An 18,585-nucleotide genomic window follows, 5' to 3' on the forward strand; every position below is an offset into this window, starting at 1 on the left:
TAACTCTTCCCAGAGCTCGATGTTAGCACGGATATATCACATGACGATAAAAATCCTCAAAATATTGTCAATAATAATAATGAGAAGTCTTATAATGCGCTAATCTCCACTCAACAAAGCATGCTCAAAGCGCTAGCACCTGTTCATTGTTATCCCGGATAACCCAAGCTGCCTCTTTGCGGCGCTAGAAGGTTATAGTCACATGACTTTATCCAACCGGGTACCCATTTTCTGCTGGGTGAACGGAGGCTATTTTGAACAAACTCACTTGCCTAAGGTGAGACCACATATATCACCTGTGCTTCGTTATGGACAGGACTGAAGTCCTAGAAACTCTCTAGAAACTGCCAAACACGGTCACCCATCCGAGGACTGTCCGAGCTCGACGTTGCTTAACTGCAACTGATTCGTGACTTGAGCTCTGGACTGTGCAACTGATTCGTGACTTGAGCTCTGGGCTGTGCAACTGATTCGTGACTTGAGCTCTGGACTGTGCAACTGATTCGTGACTTGAGCTCTGGACTGTGCAACTGATTCGTGACCTGAGCTCTCTGCTGTGCAACTTATTCGTGACTTGAGCTCTGGACTGTGCAACTGATTCGTGACTTGAGCTCTGGACTGTGCAACTGATTCGTGACCTGCGCTCTGTGCTGTGCAACTGATTAGTGACCTGCGCTCCGTGCACAGGACCACCCGCCATCACAAAATAGGCACATCAGTTGAGAATAGATACAAACAAGATGGCTAATAAGGGAAAGGCAGCGGCGACTGTTAGCAAATGCACGACAAAATCTGCGGCTAAATATGCGGCTAAAGCGTGAAGAGGCTAAACAGGAAATAGAGAATATAGCTTACAGCTGGTTGAAAGACTAATATCTTACCTTGCCTTTGAATTACTTGAAATATATTGACCATGAAAATATCAGACGTCTAGGTGGCGGTAGTTAAAAGGTCCAGCAGGGAATATATTCACCGAAAATGCACTGATGTCTGTTATCTCTACGAGTGAGTTAGTGAGTGAGTGAGTGTAGTTTTACGCCGCAATATTCCAAAATGCCGGCGGTCTGTAAATAATCGTGTCTGGACCAGACAATCCAGTGATGTCTGTTATCTCTAGCCAAGCTCCTTGCAGCGAAACGGCATATGGTCATATATGGTCATTAATGTGACGCTTCCAATATAGGTTCTAGAGTGTTAATAATCATTGATATCATACATAAATTGTTTGACGTACGATTACATATGATGATTCGGAACCATGCCATGTGATGTTTAGATTCATAAATCTGTACCGACAAATATCGATTGAACTCAGTAGCCAAAGTACAAAAGGGCCACCGAAATCTGGTCCATTGTCTGTTTTAGATAAAAAAAAATGGACAAGAGAATAAATATTAAGTTTTTTTATTGCTACTTAGAAGGTGTGAGAATTTGATGACATTAAACCTTTTATGTTTCATGTCGGTCAGGATATTTTCATTTAGGATATATCCAACGGGGATAATGTACACATTAGGAGTCACGTGTGAGTTTAATCACGTCCAATACATTAATGTTTCAGTTTCACCTTGGTGTTGTGGTCAATGTTTCAGTTTCAACTAGGTGTTCGAGACAATGTTTCAGTTTCACCTAGGTGTTCGAGACAATGTTTCAGTTTCACCATGGTGCTGGAGGCAATATTTCAGTTTCACCTCGCTGTTTGAGACAATGTTTCAGTTTCACCATGGTGTTTGAGACAATGTTTCAGTTTCACCTAGGTTTTGGAGTCCATATTTTAGTTTTACCGTGGACACAAGACAGCTTGTTTACCTATGCGTCTATACATAATTATAACACAACTTACAGGCCATCAACATTTTGCTCTTTCAGGAAAAGTGGTAAAGGGGTATATTTTGAAAATATTCCCAGAGCTTTATTACATATTTCAATAGGTATGCCATGGATTTTCAACACCTCTTTAAAGTCTTTCCCGGTATGACGGTTTCTTTATGTCTAAATAACAATGACCAACACCACTCAGTATAAATATAGTTGATCTGTATTTCACTGAACACGAGTCATATGTTGCATTAAGAAAGCAGTCGGCTCGGGTAACATGAATGACAAGCGCCACATTACAAATAATTCTGTATTCCATGGTTTGTTGAGTCACCAGCCACTGTGCAGTCAGTCGAATCAAGAGCACATCTGGCAGTGGTTGTGTAACCTTAAGGGCAAGGGCCACAGTTTGTTTTTCCTGGTGAGCTTTGATACGGTCCTTATGGACATGGAGTACATGGTTGAAGACTGTCAGATGAAGACGTTCCGGGCGGACACGGAGGAGATGTATTGGCAGTGGCATGGAATGAATTTTGACTTAAACCAGACAGATTCTGAACAAAAGGGATATTGGCCACACAATGTCAAGGGTGTGAAACACTGCATCCACGTACAATTAACCTAAGTCTCGTTTACTGATAAGAGCTTCTTCATGAAGACAAACAATATGTTACAACACATCTAGAAGTTTTTTATTGAGAAATGTTTTGGACAGGACGCTTTCATAGGAAGCGGTAACTGGGCGCCAGATATACAATATGTCTATAAACTGTTGCCAATTTTGCACTGTATTATGGAACATCCAATGCAGACTGTAAAATTCACTGTATGATGTAATACACTTTCTATGGTGCACGATTTGCTCTGTGGAGACCCAATGAGCGTGTATGATTTAAACATCATTCAAAGAGATCCATATCAAGACAGAACCCATTTTTTGCTGAATTAAAGCAATTCTGGTAGATGCTGCGAGAAATTATTCATGAGAAAATAATTCTTCCAGAAATATCTGCAGAAAAGAAATTCGGCCAGAAATTTCCATATGAACACATGAACACACTTAAACATTATATTTGGGATTTACCTCCTCAAGGTCTTTACAATGATATAAAAGATGCCTTTGTTGCTTGTTGCCCTCTCTGTCTCTAGTGGTCAAACCCGGCCTCATTTGCAACAGCTTTAAATCAATTTGGTAAACATGGCAGAATATAGAAGTATACTTTGAGCGTTGAATAAGCGCCAGTACATTTCGCTATTGGATGTAATATAGTTGACTTAAGACACATGTATAGTTGATTCAAAATCAAAATCAAGGTATAGCTTCTTTAGCCACAGTAGGAAGTTAATAAATCCTACAATTAACTCGGCATCTATTATCTGTAGATGATTGGACCTTTACATATCTATGTATCTATGTAAATACAGATTGTCTTTTGCATCCTGTAAGTCCAATCTGTGTAATGTGTTCTCGTACTCCATATTGACACGGTGAAGGGGCAGGGATGTGCTTTGTTTCCTCACTTACCCATAGTCTCGTAGTATACTGTGTAGTTCCCTGCTGGATAAGCACTTCCGGGTTGCAGGTTCGATATCAAGGTCACGTTCAGGAAGTCACGGTTCGGAGAGTCTATTGCCATGACCTCTGCTCACGTCACGCTGATGCTTGTTTGGTTTGGTCCAGGATGTGAGACTGGCTAAAGGGACAGTTAATGAAGACCGGAGGCGATGTTACTGGAACGGCAAGCCATACTCTTCTTCACTCCATTCAACGATCTTCCAGTCCCGACAGTTCTGATATACTCCATCATTTGTCAGGTAAGTCAGGGGTGGCAGCAAGGCAGGAGTGGACACTGGAAACAAATCCACATTTACAAGCTTGGAAATGTCTTGGAATGATGATGTTTCCAAGACATTTCCAATTTTGGAAAGATGATGTTTCCAAGACATTTCCAACTTTGGAAAGATGATGTTTCCAAACATTTCCAATTTTGGAAATGTGAGATTTCCAATTTTGGAAATATCCGCAAGGGGAGAAAACTGGTGGATGATGGTAAATGATTGTTCTGCATGGGCTAATTGCTATAGTGGCATGGGGGCGGCATGAGTGTTTCATGGGGGCGTTAAGGCGACTGGTGGTAGTCTTTGATGTTTGGTGTTGTTTTAGTAATGATTGTTTAAGGGATTAACGAAAGGATTATCGACTTGACTAATCGAACTTGCAGTGGTGAACACATTTTAAATGTTCAATGTTTTTGGTGAAAAGTGAATTTTGTCACGTTTAGTTTAAGTATGTGTCATCGTAAGCTTATATCTAGTGAGTGAGAGTTAATTTCGTACAAGGGCCACCGACCCGTTATACAATTATAAAGATGACAATACAATCCAGCGCCATATATAATATTAAGCTGTATGCTAACATGTACAATGTCTCATTTAATCTTATACTCTATATTGAAAACTTCGCTCTTTGTGTCAATGCAAGAAATATAAACTTAGCAAGATTGTTAACAGTTGTAGAATTGCAAGACAATAATAAGTTGATAAATTTAGTTTCACATGGATTATTTATGTAGTATTGTGGGAGCAGGCTGTTTCTCAGATCACAGTAAAATGAACATTCAATAAAGAATTGGTACTCTGATTCAATGGTAAGTGCAATACACAGAGGGCAGAATCGCTCATGTTGTTTTATATTTACTTTTCGCCCATATTCCAACATTAAAGGATGGTCTGAACAACGAAACTTACTAAAAGCAAAACGAATCGTTGCGTTGCCGTCAATCGTTGCGTTGCCCTCCTAGGGGGTCGAGTGATGGTGTCACCATGCACTAATTTCCACCGGACCCGTTGTTCGTGCTAAATGGGTTATGTTTGTGAGTGCGAAGCGAGCGTTGTGGAAGCTTGGAACGATATCTTAAATGTGTTCAGATCGCTTCGCGGAAGTTAAAGAATCAAAACTACTTACTAGTTGTAGTACAATATATATATGATTGATGACCAAAAAGATTTAACATGACACAACTTGAAGCATAACGATTTCTTTCTCGGAAGCGAGGTTGTGGTGGAAGTGCCAATAATATTGCAAGTAGTGTTATATTGGCACCCACCTCAATTCCACGAGAGAAGTTGTTATGTTATAAGATATGTCACGCAAAATCCTATTGGACATCAATCAAATACATATTTTACTACCAGTAGAAAGTAGTTTTGATTTTGTAACTCGATGGAAACAAACCTAAATAGCATTTATTCTCAGACTGGCGGATGTTCGCGACAGGGCGCTGCCATTTTTAATAATCGTAACATCACGGGCTAAAGTCTGTTTAAGAATTAATGAGATTATGGTTTGTTTTCATCAAGTTAGCAAATCAAAACTACTTTCTACTCGTAGTTAAATACAGTGGAAACCGCTTAAGTAAAGACCGCTTAACTAAACATACCGGATAAGTAAACACTATTCTTTGGTCCCGGCAAATTTCTTCATTAATTATCATTATTAGAGTCCGGTTAACTAAACTCGGATAAGTAAACAATACCGCTTAACTAAACGTTTTTTCACGATCCCTGGAAGTAAATTCCTTAACAAAAGAGACCGGATAACTAAATTAGCGATCACCACATAATCCGACATGAGGGGCACGTGTCAGTCTCCGGCTAAACAAACATCCTACTTACAGCTCGCTGGCGTCATGCAGTTGACAATACACTGACAACTGGAAGCCAGCCCTGATAAGTTGTTCATTGTTTTAGGTAGCTTGCGAGTATCAGTGATTACACCAATCAGCAATGACAGTGAGTTTATCCAGTTTACATTGTGGACATGAAGCAGGCCGCCATTACGGTCACGTGACAAGTAAAATCTCGCTGCGATATCGGAATAAGATCAATTGGAAAAATGCTTGTTTATTTAACACAAATGCTATCGTATAAAACAGAGGGAAAAAATATGTATCGTCAGGCTATTCTGGCAAAATGTCTGAGCAATCTCGCGAAGGACCTAGCGTGACTGGGGGGATACCGAGATCAGATCGTTCTGTCAAAGGTAAACGCAAACTTGTGGCAAAGTCTATTGAGGACAAATTCGCTGCACTTATAGAAATTGAAAATGATTTTTATTACTTTGTATTATAAATGTATAAATTAACGCAATGAAATGTTAGGGAATAAAACATGTCATATTACTTACAAATGTTGTCTGTTGTTCTGCTGTCATTTCCGGGTTTTGATAAGTTTGGATAAGTAAAATACCTGATAAGTAAACAATTTTGGCGAGTCCCTTGAAATTTTACTTATCAGGTTTATACTGTATGTGTTTGAATCATGACCAACAGGATTTGGTATGACACAACTTGTAACATAACGATTTCTTCCTCGGAAGCGAGGTGGGGGTCGAAGTGACAATACTGCGCCATAAATTTCTTTGCTACATTCACGTGGTTAACGTCCACTCACCAGTATGTAGATACTAGTCAACGTGCGTCTTTATATTTGGTCTTATAATCCTAATTAGTTTATTATCATACTTGTATGCATTTTGAAACTAAATAAAAATCAGGCGATCTGCCTATACTTATAACTTGAGTATCTAGACATTTTATAGTTTGCCAATGCAAATCATAATTCGCACACACGCCCTAGTGTATGTTGTCTGTCTCATTACTTCACGACGAAAACAATGATTCTGTTGAATGCTACGACAAATGAATAAAACAAAATGCAATTATTAAAATTAAAACAGATTAGAGTTATAAGAACAATGTCAGGCTATTACTTTGTTCGAGGAATGTATCCATCAATATCCACAAAAACGAGTGATATGCCATTCACCTGCAGCTGTTCCAAATGATGTGTCTTTTAACAGTCTAATACATGTTTACGAAAAGTGCTATATCGTTTCAGGTATTTCACATTGGTATATAGTCTCATTGGTCACCCAAGATGGCATACCTGGGAACTAACTGCATAATGTCCGCCATTATTTACAAAAAAGTAATTTAGTTAGCCAAGAATGAGCAAACAATCAATGTCTTGGCGGTCAATCCTTTGAAAGAAGGAAGTTGTTTTACGCAGACACCGACACGACAGAGTGTATTCAGTATAGATTAGTAAATCTACATACATAAACAGTACCTTTAGCCAAATCCGCTGTGTAAGATAAAAGTCATTAATCAATCAGCGTGTTATCGGTTAATCCTTTGATCGATGTTTATAATGTTGAGTATTTACTCCAGACACAAGAAATGCAAAATGGGAACCTTTGTCGGGTTATCCAAGTGGTGTTACCACTAATTATCCCTGTTTTAAATTCATTAACTGACCATCAAGTGAATGATGATAAATAACATGTGTAGGTTTATACCACCTAACACGGGTTACAACAAGGGAGTATTAATTGCTGTATTTCATGCAATTTTAATTGCATGTGAAAACCTATGGGCCGACACTATTTTGGGAATACTGACAGAACTTCATTGTTGCATAAGAAATACATATAAGCATTTGCTGTGTGCTAAAACTGTATGTACCTATTCACCTAAGTAAATTTTCAGAGTCTTCTAGCAATGGCAAAGTGAGGTTGTTTAGTTTACGGATTCAAATAGATCAAATGTCATTTTTTAATATTATACGTCATATTTTTACATGACGTGAATAAATATCGAGGTAAAAAAACCCACAGAAATGGGATCAATTATGATCAGTCATTTTACCAGCCAGGCATTAGAAAACCTGCAAAAGCCCACACTGCTTTGATACTTTAATACAATCAGACAAGAACTACCGGGGAAAATAACGGCATCTGATGGGCATCCACCCTTCCCAATGTCGCACTGTTTAGGTTGAAGAAATTAACCGTAACCGAGATGAGCGAGGCTGATCATAGTTTCCACTAGCGGCTGGCTCGAACAAATAAGGCCCAGCGACACCAGGCAATTACGACAGAATCGTCAATGAAAACAAGTTGTAACTCGGAAGGGGAGCAGGACAAAAGCCACCCAGTTATTTTACCATTACAGAGAGGACAATTACCACCCATATTGATTTTAATGTTGATTTTGTTGTAAAATTATGTAGACTTTTGATGAATAATTTGATTTCTTAAACAAATATATTCACTTTGATAAAAAAGTTGATTTTCATGTAAAATTTTGATTTCATAGTAATGTTGACTTTTTAAAAATGTTATTGTGTTGGTGGTTTTTATTTTTATTTGGGTGGCATTTGTCCTAAGTGGCATTTGTCCGGGTGGCTTTTGTCCGGGTGGCATTTGTCCTAGGCCCACTCGGAGGCTAGGCAAAGCAGGTGACAAACTTAAATGACAGCAGATAGTGAGAGCATATAGCTTTCATTATTCACAACAACTGTCACGATTTCTGTTCCTGCTGAGCTGAAGGCTCGTTCGATATCTCGCGATGTCATTAGGAGATCATCAAAGGAGTGGATTGCTTGAAGGTCACATGCAACCAAAAAATCAAACATAATTAAAACACAGTTATCACTTATTTATTACATATAATATACATTCTGATTATGAAAAAGACATATAAAAAAAATTTAAAGCGTACAATCGCAAATCAAAAGTGCAATATTTTGTACTTGGGTTTACTTCCCTAGAAACGAAGCAGCCGGGATACCGAACCCAGTCAGAGCGGGTGGGTGTGCACTCAAGTGTAACGGCTGGTTCATTTGCAGATGCCATCACGGCTCATTGTGTGTGTATATATAGAGATGTTGGGTTTTGAAAATACATGCTCATTTTTTTGTGTCTAACATTTTGCAATCAACAGACATCATAGCATGGCATGTGTTCAAGTATCACACCTGCCTGTCTGTGTAATTACATAATGCGACAGAGACAGAACTCGGGCCATGAATCAATGCATTTTGTTTATGGTGTATAGCCTGATTGGTGTTAAGTTCAAATTGCATGTGGTCAGTGATAGCAGTTGTGTATTGAATATTGTCATTAGCAGACAGGCAGGCAGACACACAGGTGTCAATAAAACAAGAAATTGAGTTTTGTCTGTGACAACGACATATCTATATAACAGTTAGAAATTCTGTCAACGCTAAATAATGACATTGCTATTATGTATCGAACTGAGAAAGTGACTCGGTAAGAAGAACGTGTGGTGAAATAGACAAATGAAATTACATAAACAGTTAATTTACTGTCATAACATATAAAAATCCCGCTTCCAAGCTGCGCGAACCTATTTCACTGCGCTCGTGTTATGAGCGCAGCCGAGCTGTTGAAACCAGTTTTCCCCCGAAAAGTCGGGGGAAAATTCTTGAAACGTTTGAACTCCGATTTCGCGCGGTTTCTTTATAAGATGAATTTGCATTTTTGATGATTTGTTTCGGTAAGTCCATACCGAAAGGTATCAGAACCTGCAAAGTTGTGTTTCACGTTGCATGTGACCATTAACGTCTTTTGGTATGACGCGGTCGGGGACGGACGGACGGACGCTCTAACCACTATACCACCGAGGCAGTGTGATGTTTAGGAACCTCATCAGATCATTCGCAAAAACAAATATGATCTTACTTCACTTCTTATGCTCATTCGACATCTGTCTCCTTGAACCCGTGAAGGTCCGGTTTAGAATTGGTCTTCTCTCGATCTCTCTGTGCAGCCATCGTTATACCTCCCGTTCTGCACGTGCAGTGGCTGGCTGGTCACGTACCAAGTATGTCAGTTTCTTTGAACAAAAAGCTTTTAGCGAGACCTGTTCGCACTGTCATTGCTCATATACCAGAACGGACATTGTTAAAATGTAAGTAGAATTTTTTGTTGTTGATAATGTGTTCATAAGATCACAGACACGTGGATTTAAAAACGTTAGCAAACGCAATATTGTCCATAATTGTAGTTTTAAAAATATCCGTAGTTTATGAAGCTTCTCAGACAACGCATAAAAAGTAGAAAGCTTGAATATATCTACAAAGTATAGTCAACCATGCTGGCAATGCATGATCGTAATGTGAACTTCTGCTCGATTTAACATAAACTGGTCTCCTATAACAAACGTCATTACAAAGCGACCAGCGAAGCGAAACTCTGAAGCTATACAATATGTCCTGAATGCCATTCAGAATGTTGGACTTGACAAGTTGCCAAAACCTAGTCTGTCGAGCCATCAATGGCTTCTTTTTACCCTTTAAGGAGTCGGATTGGTGTCAGGGTTGTTATGAGATAGTCATAGATGTAGGATAGACGCATCTAGCGTCTGATGTATTACTTCGTTTATCTAGGAGCATAGACCGTGACAAGCTGTGATATTTCATATCGTCGGCAAGTAAGCATCAGTTACCCCTATCTGTCATTGGCAATATTAAGTTGCAACCATCTGTGAATCAAGACTCAGAAATTGTGTAATGTGAGCAAGTGGTAGAGCTAAAAGCTTATAGATACTTCCGTTGGTAATGAAATAAACGATATATGTTACATTGGTACTGATAACCTTATTTACAAGGTTTTATGGCGGTTTGGGCATCTAGTCACTGCTGGGAGAGCTGTTGGCTTGTTTTTGCGATATGTTTGTCATAACGCGACAGGGGGTTGAAAATCGGCTTCACATAAGGTATCACTGATGCCAGTTGAATCCAGGAGCGGGGAATGCAGGGCAAAGGGGTGAATGTTGCTGTGCAGAGGGGTGAATGTTGCTGTGCAGAGGGGTGAATGTTGTTGTGCAGAGGGGTGAATGTTGTTGTGCAGAGGGGTGAATGTTGCTGTGCAGAGGGGTGAATGTTGCTGTGCAGAGGGGTGAATGTGGCTGTGCAGAGGGGTGAATGTTGCTGTGCAGGGGCCAACGTTGCAGATCGTGGGGTGAATGCTGCAAAACGCATCGATAAGGGCTGCAGAACCTGGCGGTGAAGACCTGCAGAACGCTTTGATAAGGGCTGCAGAACCTAGCGGTGAATTCACGACCTGCAGAACGCATTGATAAGGACAGCAGAACGCAGGTTCGAAGGATGCAGAATGCAAGTGAAGGATGTAGAGCGTTGAGCAACAGTTGCAAAACGGAGAAAAATAGTTTGCAGAATACTAAGGGGTGAAAGTTTTCGAACGAATGGGTGATGGATGTACAATGCATCCTGTAGGGTGGCCAAGGTAAGAGGGTGCATGTCGAGGTGTATCGTGGAGGTACGGCATGAAGGGTGCATGTCGAGGTGTATCGTGGAGGTACGGCATGAAGGGTGCATGTCGAGGTGTATCGTGGAGGTACGGCATAAAGGGTGCATGTCGAGGTGTATCGTGGAGGTACGGTATGAAGAGTGCATAGCAAAGTGTATCGAGGAGGTACGAGGTATCGAGGTGTATCGTGGAGGTACGGCATGAAGGGTGCATCTAGAGGTGTATCGTGGAGGTACGGCATGAAGAGTGCATCTAGAGGTGCATCGTGGAGGTACGGCATGAAGGGTGCATAGCGAGGTGTATCGTGGAGGTACGAGGTATCGAGGTGTATCGTGGAGGTACGGCATGAAGGGTGCATGTCGAGGTGTATCGTGGAGGTACGGCATGAAGAGCGCATGTCGAGGTGTATCGTGGAGGTACGGCATGAAGGGTGCGTAGCAAGGTGTATCGTAGAGGTACGAGGTATCGAGGTGTATCGTTGAGGTACGGCATGAAGGGTGCATGTCGAGGTGTATCGTGGAGGTACGGCATGAAGAGTGCATCTAGAGGTGTATTGTAGAGGTACGGCATGAAGGGTGCATGTCGAGGTGTATCGTGGAGGTACACCATGAAGGGTGAATGTAGAGGTGTATCGTAGAGGTACAAGATGAAGGGTGCATGTCGAGGTGTATCGTGGAGGTACACCATGAAGAGTGCATGTCGAGGTGTATCGTGAAGGTACGGCATGAAGGGTGCATAGCAAGGTGTATCGTGGAGGTACGAGGTATCGAGGTGTATCGTGGAGGTACGGCATGAAGGGTGCATGTAGAGGTGTATCGTGGAGGTACGGCATGAAGAGTGCATGTCGAGGTGTATTCTAGAGGTACTGCATGAAGGGTGCATGTCGAGGTGTATCGTGGAGGTACACCATTAAGGGTTCGTGTAGAGGTGTATCGTAGAGGTACGGCATGAAGGGTGCATGTTGAGGTGTATCGTGGAGGTACGGCATGAAGGGTGCATAGCAAGGTGTATCGTGGAGGTACGAGGTATCGAGGTGTATCGTGGAGGTACGGCATGAAGGGTGCATGTAGAGGTGTATTGTAGAGGTACGGCACGAAGGGTGCATGTCGAGGTGTATCGTGGAGGTACGGCATGAAGGGTGCATAGCGAGGTGTATCGTTGAGGTACGGCATGAAGGGTGCATGTCGAGGTGTATCGTGGAGGTACGGCATGAAGAGTGAATGTAGAGGTGTATTGTAGAGGTACGGCATGAAGGGTGCATGTAGAGGTGTATTGTAGAGGTACGGCACGAAGGGTGCATGTCGAGGTGTATCGTGGAGGTACACCATGAAGCGTGCATAGCGAGGTGTATCGTGGAGGTACGGCATGAAGGGTGCATGTAGAGGTGTATCGTGGAGGTACGGCCTGAAGGGTACATGCAATGGTAACCTGAAATCATTATATACTCATAATACATGAGGAAAGTCCAGCAAATATACATTTACTATAGACAAATGACAGAATACCTAGTCGTGACTATCGTCGGAAACAAATTCCGTTTTTTGGTAAAGGGAAGAATAGCTGTGTACATGGATTTCAGGAAATGTATATTTATTCTTATGTATGTATATTTCTGAATGGAGATTGAATTGTTTTACTTTGAATCAATGAAAACTGATGGGACGATTAAATGGGACCACATGCAATCAAAGTCTGTGGAACTAAAAGTCAAGCTGCTACCTTCACAGCTATTCAATTGTTCATGATTTTCTTCAAAGTCATTTCCTTTTATATTGAATGGGCCAGCAAGTAAGCTGATTCAATATTTGGGATAATGAGACTGAGGTGTTTCTGAAGGATAATTTTGGATGTCATTCTACAAGGTTATTTATAACTGAAATTATCTTGGGCAGGACGTGTTCATTGGATTGTGAGTTTATAGTAGCAAAAAGACACTGTAAATAGTAATAGAAAGCTCAGTGAAATTGAACACATGTTGAGTATATAGCGTTTTTGACACTTAAGTGATGATGTACGCATTTTTCATGAATGGCTGAGCGTTGCAGAGTGTCGACAGTGAGTAATGTTTCATGGGGGATTAGAATTAGACCAATATGACATTTACAGATTTTAGCTGTGTTGGCCGGTTCCTATGGTAAGTCCAGTCGCTGTGAAAACGTATCGGAACACCCAAAGCTTACAGAATATCAATGTATCTGCCTTTTGTCTTTCAGGCATGTGTTGAGCCGGACGTTATTTACCCAACGGCCTTGAACCCTGTCCATCGACGGACGCCAGGACGTAAACCATGTGAAACTTGTCCTGCTCCTGAAAAGCGCTTAACGTAAGATAGCAATCACTCATGTATCTGAGATATCGCATCGTGCCGGTATATGTTTCCTTGAAGCGCTGCCAAGCTGCAGTGTTCGCACGTAAGTAGGGACAGATAACTCTAACCAGTTGCTGTGGGCAACAGTAGACATTTTATTAGCCAACAACAAGTCAATCATTTACCGTCATTGACAATCAGTACCAATGTCTACAACAATTAAATGTCTTTTAACACAACATTCAGGGTTATACTGATATTGCCTGACGTATTATTCACTACCAATATGTTAAAACAATCAACTATCACATAACACAACATGCAAAGATATTACAATATTGACACAAGCTGTGTCAACCATGTCAAATGTCCTTCAGCATGTCGTCATAGTTACGTTTCTTGAGGACAACTGGAAGTGGAAAATGTCGAGACTGAATTTGGCTACTGGCAGCATTGTCACAGGACGTCTTGAAACTGGAAAGTCCCAGTTTGCAGTTGAAGGTCATTTCAACCTGAATCATGGAATCGGTGCCGCGGCTACCGCCTCAATTCTAACCCAAGATTGTTCAAGAAGTGCTAGACAAAGAGTTACCACCTATTCAAAAGACGGCTGCATCCGGGTCTCTCCTTTTGTTATGTGGTTGTGTTATTTATTGTGCACCAATGTTCCATGTGTAACAATTCTACGTTATAGTTAGAATCTATGTAGATAAATCTTAGTGATTAAGAAGGGGCGAAGCCACTAAGATTTCTCTACATAGATTCTAACTGACTTAGAACTCCACCTACTTTTGATCGACAGTTATGAAGTGACGTCACTAGCATGGTCATATGCTACGTAATTTCTTTACCTCACAAATTCAAATGTGCGCTCTGAAGTTTAGAGCCATGGACAAGCAGTCCGATTTCGCGAATTCTGATTTGCTGTTTGACGAACTTTTCAACAATACTGACTTTGAATGTACACAAACTGCAAGTCTAGCCCAGTTGCTGTCTATTCCATATCAAGATTTTGTAAAACATGAGGAAAGCGACTGTCGTTTCGCATCATCTGTATCATCCTATGATATCTAACAAGAACAAAAGTAAGCGAAGAAAACGCGACAAAACAACCAGTGGGCATTAAATGTTTGGAAAGACTGGGTGTAGTACCGAAATCAGCATGCTTCAACTCTCTTAGAATTTGGTGTAATTCCAGGGAATATTTCTGCGTTGAATAACCGAGACCTTGATTTCTGCATGCAACGTTTCATTCTTGAAATACGGAGAAAGGACAATTCGCCGTTTCCCCCTAACACATTGACACAAATCGTATCGGCGTTACGAAGACACCTTCAGCAAGACTGTGGCAGTCACATGGACCTCACGTCAATAAAACATGAAAACATTGTTTATGTGTATCTTTTGCCCAATCGGCAGCTTGCTAAATGCCCGCTGAATGCCGAGTTCTTAATCATTAAGAGCCTATTGACACAGGGAAATGGGAACCTTTGATTGGTTTAAAAAGTAGGTTGAGTTCTAGGTATGGATAGTCAGTGAGAGGCAGTGGCGTGCTTTATTAAGACTTGTGCTATATTTAGACTTGTGCTATATTTAGACTTGTGCTACATATAGACAAACTTCAGGAAGGTACTACACGGTACTCCGAATATATATAAGCCTTTCCACTATATTCTGACCAGGGTGAAGGAGAATCTTCTGGTGTATCTTTCTTAGGGACATATGGGCAGCTAAGACTTGTGCGGAGAAATTCTCACCCTAAATACTCAGCATGGGCCTAAGTTTGGAAACTCCATCATTGCTGCTATGAGGTGAATATTACACTCTGTCTGTATTGCTGTAATCACTGCTTTTGAATTTGCCAGTCATTTTGTACTGCCACTGTAATCCCTTTGAGGTGATTTGTAAGCTTAGTTTATTTTAGAATATAATTGCTAATTACATCCCATCATTTAGTGGTTTGTTGGTGTCACACAGAGTACAGGCTGATTCCCGGTTATGTACTGTCTTTGTCTCAACGTTGGTGTCACACAGAGTACAGACAGGCTTATTCCTTGTTAAGTACTGTGTTAGTCTCAACGTTGGAATAAACACGTAACAGTTCTCACGCCACCAAGACTGTCACACATGTGATAAATGTGGGAACCTGGAATGTGACCTGATGAACGAACGCTTTAATCTCCAGGTTCTGGAGAGTACAAGATCATAGTAGATACAATATCCATATGTGGAATAGAAGCAAGGCGTGCAGCCTAATGAGCGAACACTTAAACCACAAGGCTACCTCTTGGTTCTACAGAGAAAACAAAATCTGATTATACCCTTATACAGATAGAAGCTAGGCCTAATGTCTGTCTAGCAAACACTTTAACCACTGGGCTACCATTGAGTCTATGAGAACATTACACAAGTCGTACAAAGTGTGACAATGAGAAATATGATCGTCAGAGCGCGTTCGAGAACGATGGTCAGCTGTTTCCATTCATATGTAGCCTCGGCAAGACTGTCTTGTGATGTGATCCTCCTCTTGTGTAGATCCATGGCCTTCTCTACCGTGTGGAGCAGTCGGTTGAGAACACCCACCACGTTATTCCCTCCACCGGGCTGACCCTCCGTCATAGTGGGTCCTGGTTTGTCTGCATCCGTAGCCTCGTCATCAGCAGGAATTAGGACCTGTGTGTTAAAATCAAGCAATTAATTCCGGGAAACACAAATAAATACTGGTCACGCTTTCAGTATCAGTCCAGGTTTCCACCAACCAAAATAAACTATTTCTGATATTATCACAGAAGGAACATTAAACATACCATGTTCTCGTCGGTAGACTCCGGCAGGTCTATTTTGATGAAGAGGATCCTCGCAAGAATATTAAAGCACACAGTTTTTACAAGCCGTGGGAGTCTGTGTCCTCTCACCCCTCGGTAATGGATATTCACAGTGAACACGGCCAGACCAATACTCAGAGACACGATGACGATGTTGATCGCAAAGTACCGACCTACAGGTGAAAAGCCGATATTAAAGACATTTGATGGGGAGAATGCCAGTGTGATTCCCAGAAACAAATTCCATTGCTCTACATGGATACATTATGACAATCAATGACAAGCAACGCACTCACTCACTCACTCACTCACTCGCTCACAAATGATATGTATGCATTTGATGGGGAGAATGCCAGTGTGATTGCCAGAAACAGATTCCATAGCTGTACCCGCATAAATGATTATTTTATGTTGTAAAGCCGCACCACCAAATTGTATGGAGTATAGTATAGAGTGTACATTTTGCATCAATATAGCACAAATATACTATCAATATAGTATAATAGAATAAGTAATATATATAATGTATATATATATATATATATATATATATATATATATATATATATATATATATATATAGTTTCAATGTAGGCTTAATGTAGTATAAATGTTGAAATAACATAGTATATATATATATAGTTGAATGTTGTTTTAATGTAGTATAAATGTAGTAATAATATAGTATATATATAGTTTGAATGTTGATGTTTTGATGCAGCATAAATGCTTTATAATATAGTTTGAATGTTGTTTTAATGTCAGCATAAAAATAGTATAAATGTAGGGTACGTATGGCTTACTTTAACATATGTTAGAAATGTCACTCACTCACTCACTCACAAATTCAATTTATATTTTCTAGTATTCTTTTAAACCGGGGGCACATAATTGTGGTCGTCTGTTGAGGAGCCATCACTGAACAGGGCAACAACAAGATGAGCGAGTTAAACCTACTTCATTCACTCACTGAAACAATTTAAAACAAGAAACAACACAACGTACCAATTAGAGGAATCGCAAGCGACGTCGGTGGTAGCAATGTTGAAATAACAAGCAACAACGCTATCATTGCCAGAAGAGAAGTGATTCCAATAGATATTTTCTCTCCAGATTCGTTCGGCACCAGGAGTCCCAGCACAGCCACCAATGTGATGATGAGGCAGGGCATCATGAGATACATCAGGAAGAACAGGGGCCGTCGTCTCAGGGTCATTGTGTACAATAATGTAATGTAGGGCTCCGGGCAACATGTGTAATGCAGGACCTGCCGGGCGTTTGTATATGAGATCAGCACCCATTCCGCATTGGGAATGTATTCAGATAAGGATGCTGCCCCTTGTTCACCATTTGAGATATTGAGTTGATCGCCATTGTATGTCCACGACTCGAACATCATCCGGCATTCTTGTTGGTCCATGGGAAAGGATGCAACGTCGATTATACACGACGTCTTCAAGATGACCTGGTAGTGCACAACTACGTTTCCACTTGACCTCAGAATGGCGTTGTTTATTCCGCTTGTCGATATTTGATTACCTTCGGCTCTGCACCGGAAGTGAATATAAATTACCAAACACTTTCAGTCTATATATGTAAATAGATTAAGAGGCTTCAAACAAGCCGTTAACTTTGAGCACTGAGGAATGTATGTGTTCAGACATATCTAATATATACTTCAGTCACTTTACCTCGACCGATAGCATTACCCCCCCCCCCTCTCTCTCTCTCTCTCTCTCTCTCTCTCGCTCTCGCTCTCGCTCTCGCTCTCGCTCTCGCTCTCGCTCTCACTCTCACTCTCACTCTCACTCTCACTCTCATTCTCACTCTCACTCACACACTCACACACACAATGTTCATATGAGCGACAAAATGATGATACAGTTCATTACAGAATGCATAGTCCTTAAATTCTTGCATTCTGCAACTTAATTAAGATTCATATTGGTATTGCCAGAAGTCACCCAATCAGCAGGTAGACGTGTTTGTAGAGCTGTGTGTTACCCGTAGCTTATTGGCGGCGGGAAGATGAACCAGTCCCGGCACCAGTCCATTATTATAATTTTTGCGAATGGATCCAATTTTGACGATTTGAAACTTCTGAATGGTCAACCACACACTAAGGCTTAACATCATTTCAAACAAGTGTTGTCTTAATCGATATCTAGTTTTGTTTGCTATTTGAGGCTATTACCTTAAATAACATCTTATTCAAGCCAAGAAGCTAACATTAGTATAGGCTATCATTATGGTAATGTAATAACAATAGTTTAAAATAAATTGTTTAGAGAGGAATACCACTTTGTTCAAGTAATATTATGTACAGAGAATCAAGAACACGCCAAAAATGATCTATTTCTAAAATACTTTCATCATAATACACGCAATGATTACCAGGGTGGTACGGATATAAATATATTTGACAAACATTCCATTCACAGTAGGATAACTAACATTATTTTAAACTAGCTATATTTTATTACGCTGCAAAGTCTGAT

The 18,585-nt window shown here is 40.6% G+C and overlaps 1 protein-coding gene across 1 annotated transcript in view; it reads right to left on the reverse strand.

Moving 5' to 3' along the window:
• The window catches only part of LOC124254338 (acetylcholine receptor subunit alpha-L1-like), a 57,463-nt gene that overhangs the window by 23,049 nt on the left and 15,829 nt on the right, over positions 1–18,585 (reverse strand). Inside the window, exon 5 of the mRNA XM_046688260.1 lies at positions 17,093–17,634. Within this exon, the coding sequence (XP_046544216.1) occupies positions 17,093–17,634 (542 nt within the window). The remainder of the gene's footprint in view (positions 1–17,092; positions 17,635–18,585) is intronic.

The sequence above is a fragment of the Haliotis rubra genome, unplaced genomic scaffold (genome assembly GCF_003918875.1).
Source record: "Haliotis rubra isolate DU_JTF1 unplaced genomic scaffold, ASM391887v1 Scf570, whole genome shotgun sequence".
Classification (NCBI taxonomy): domain Eukaryota; kingdom Metazoa; phylum Mollusca; class Gastropoda; order Lepetellida; family Haliotidae; genus Haliotis; species Haliotis rubra.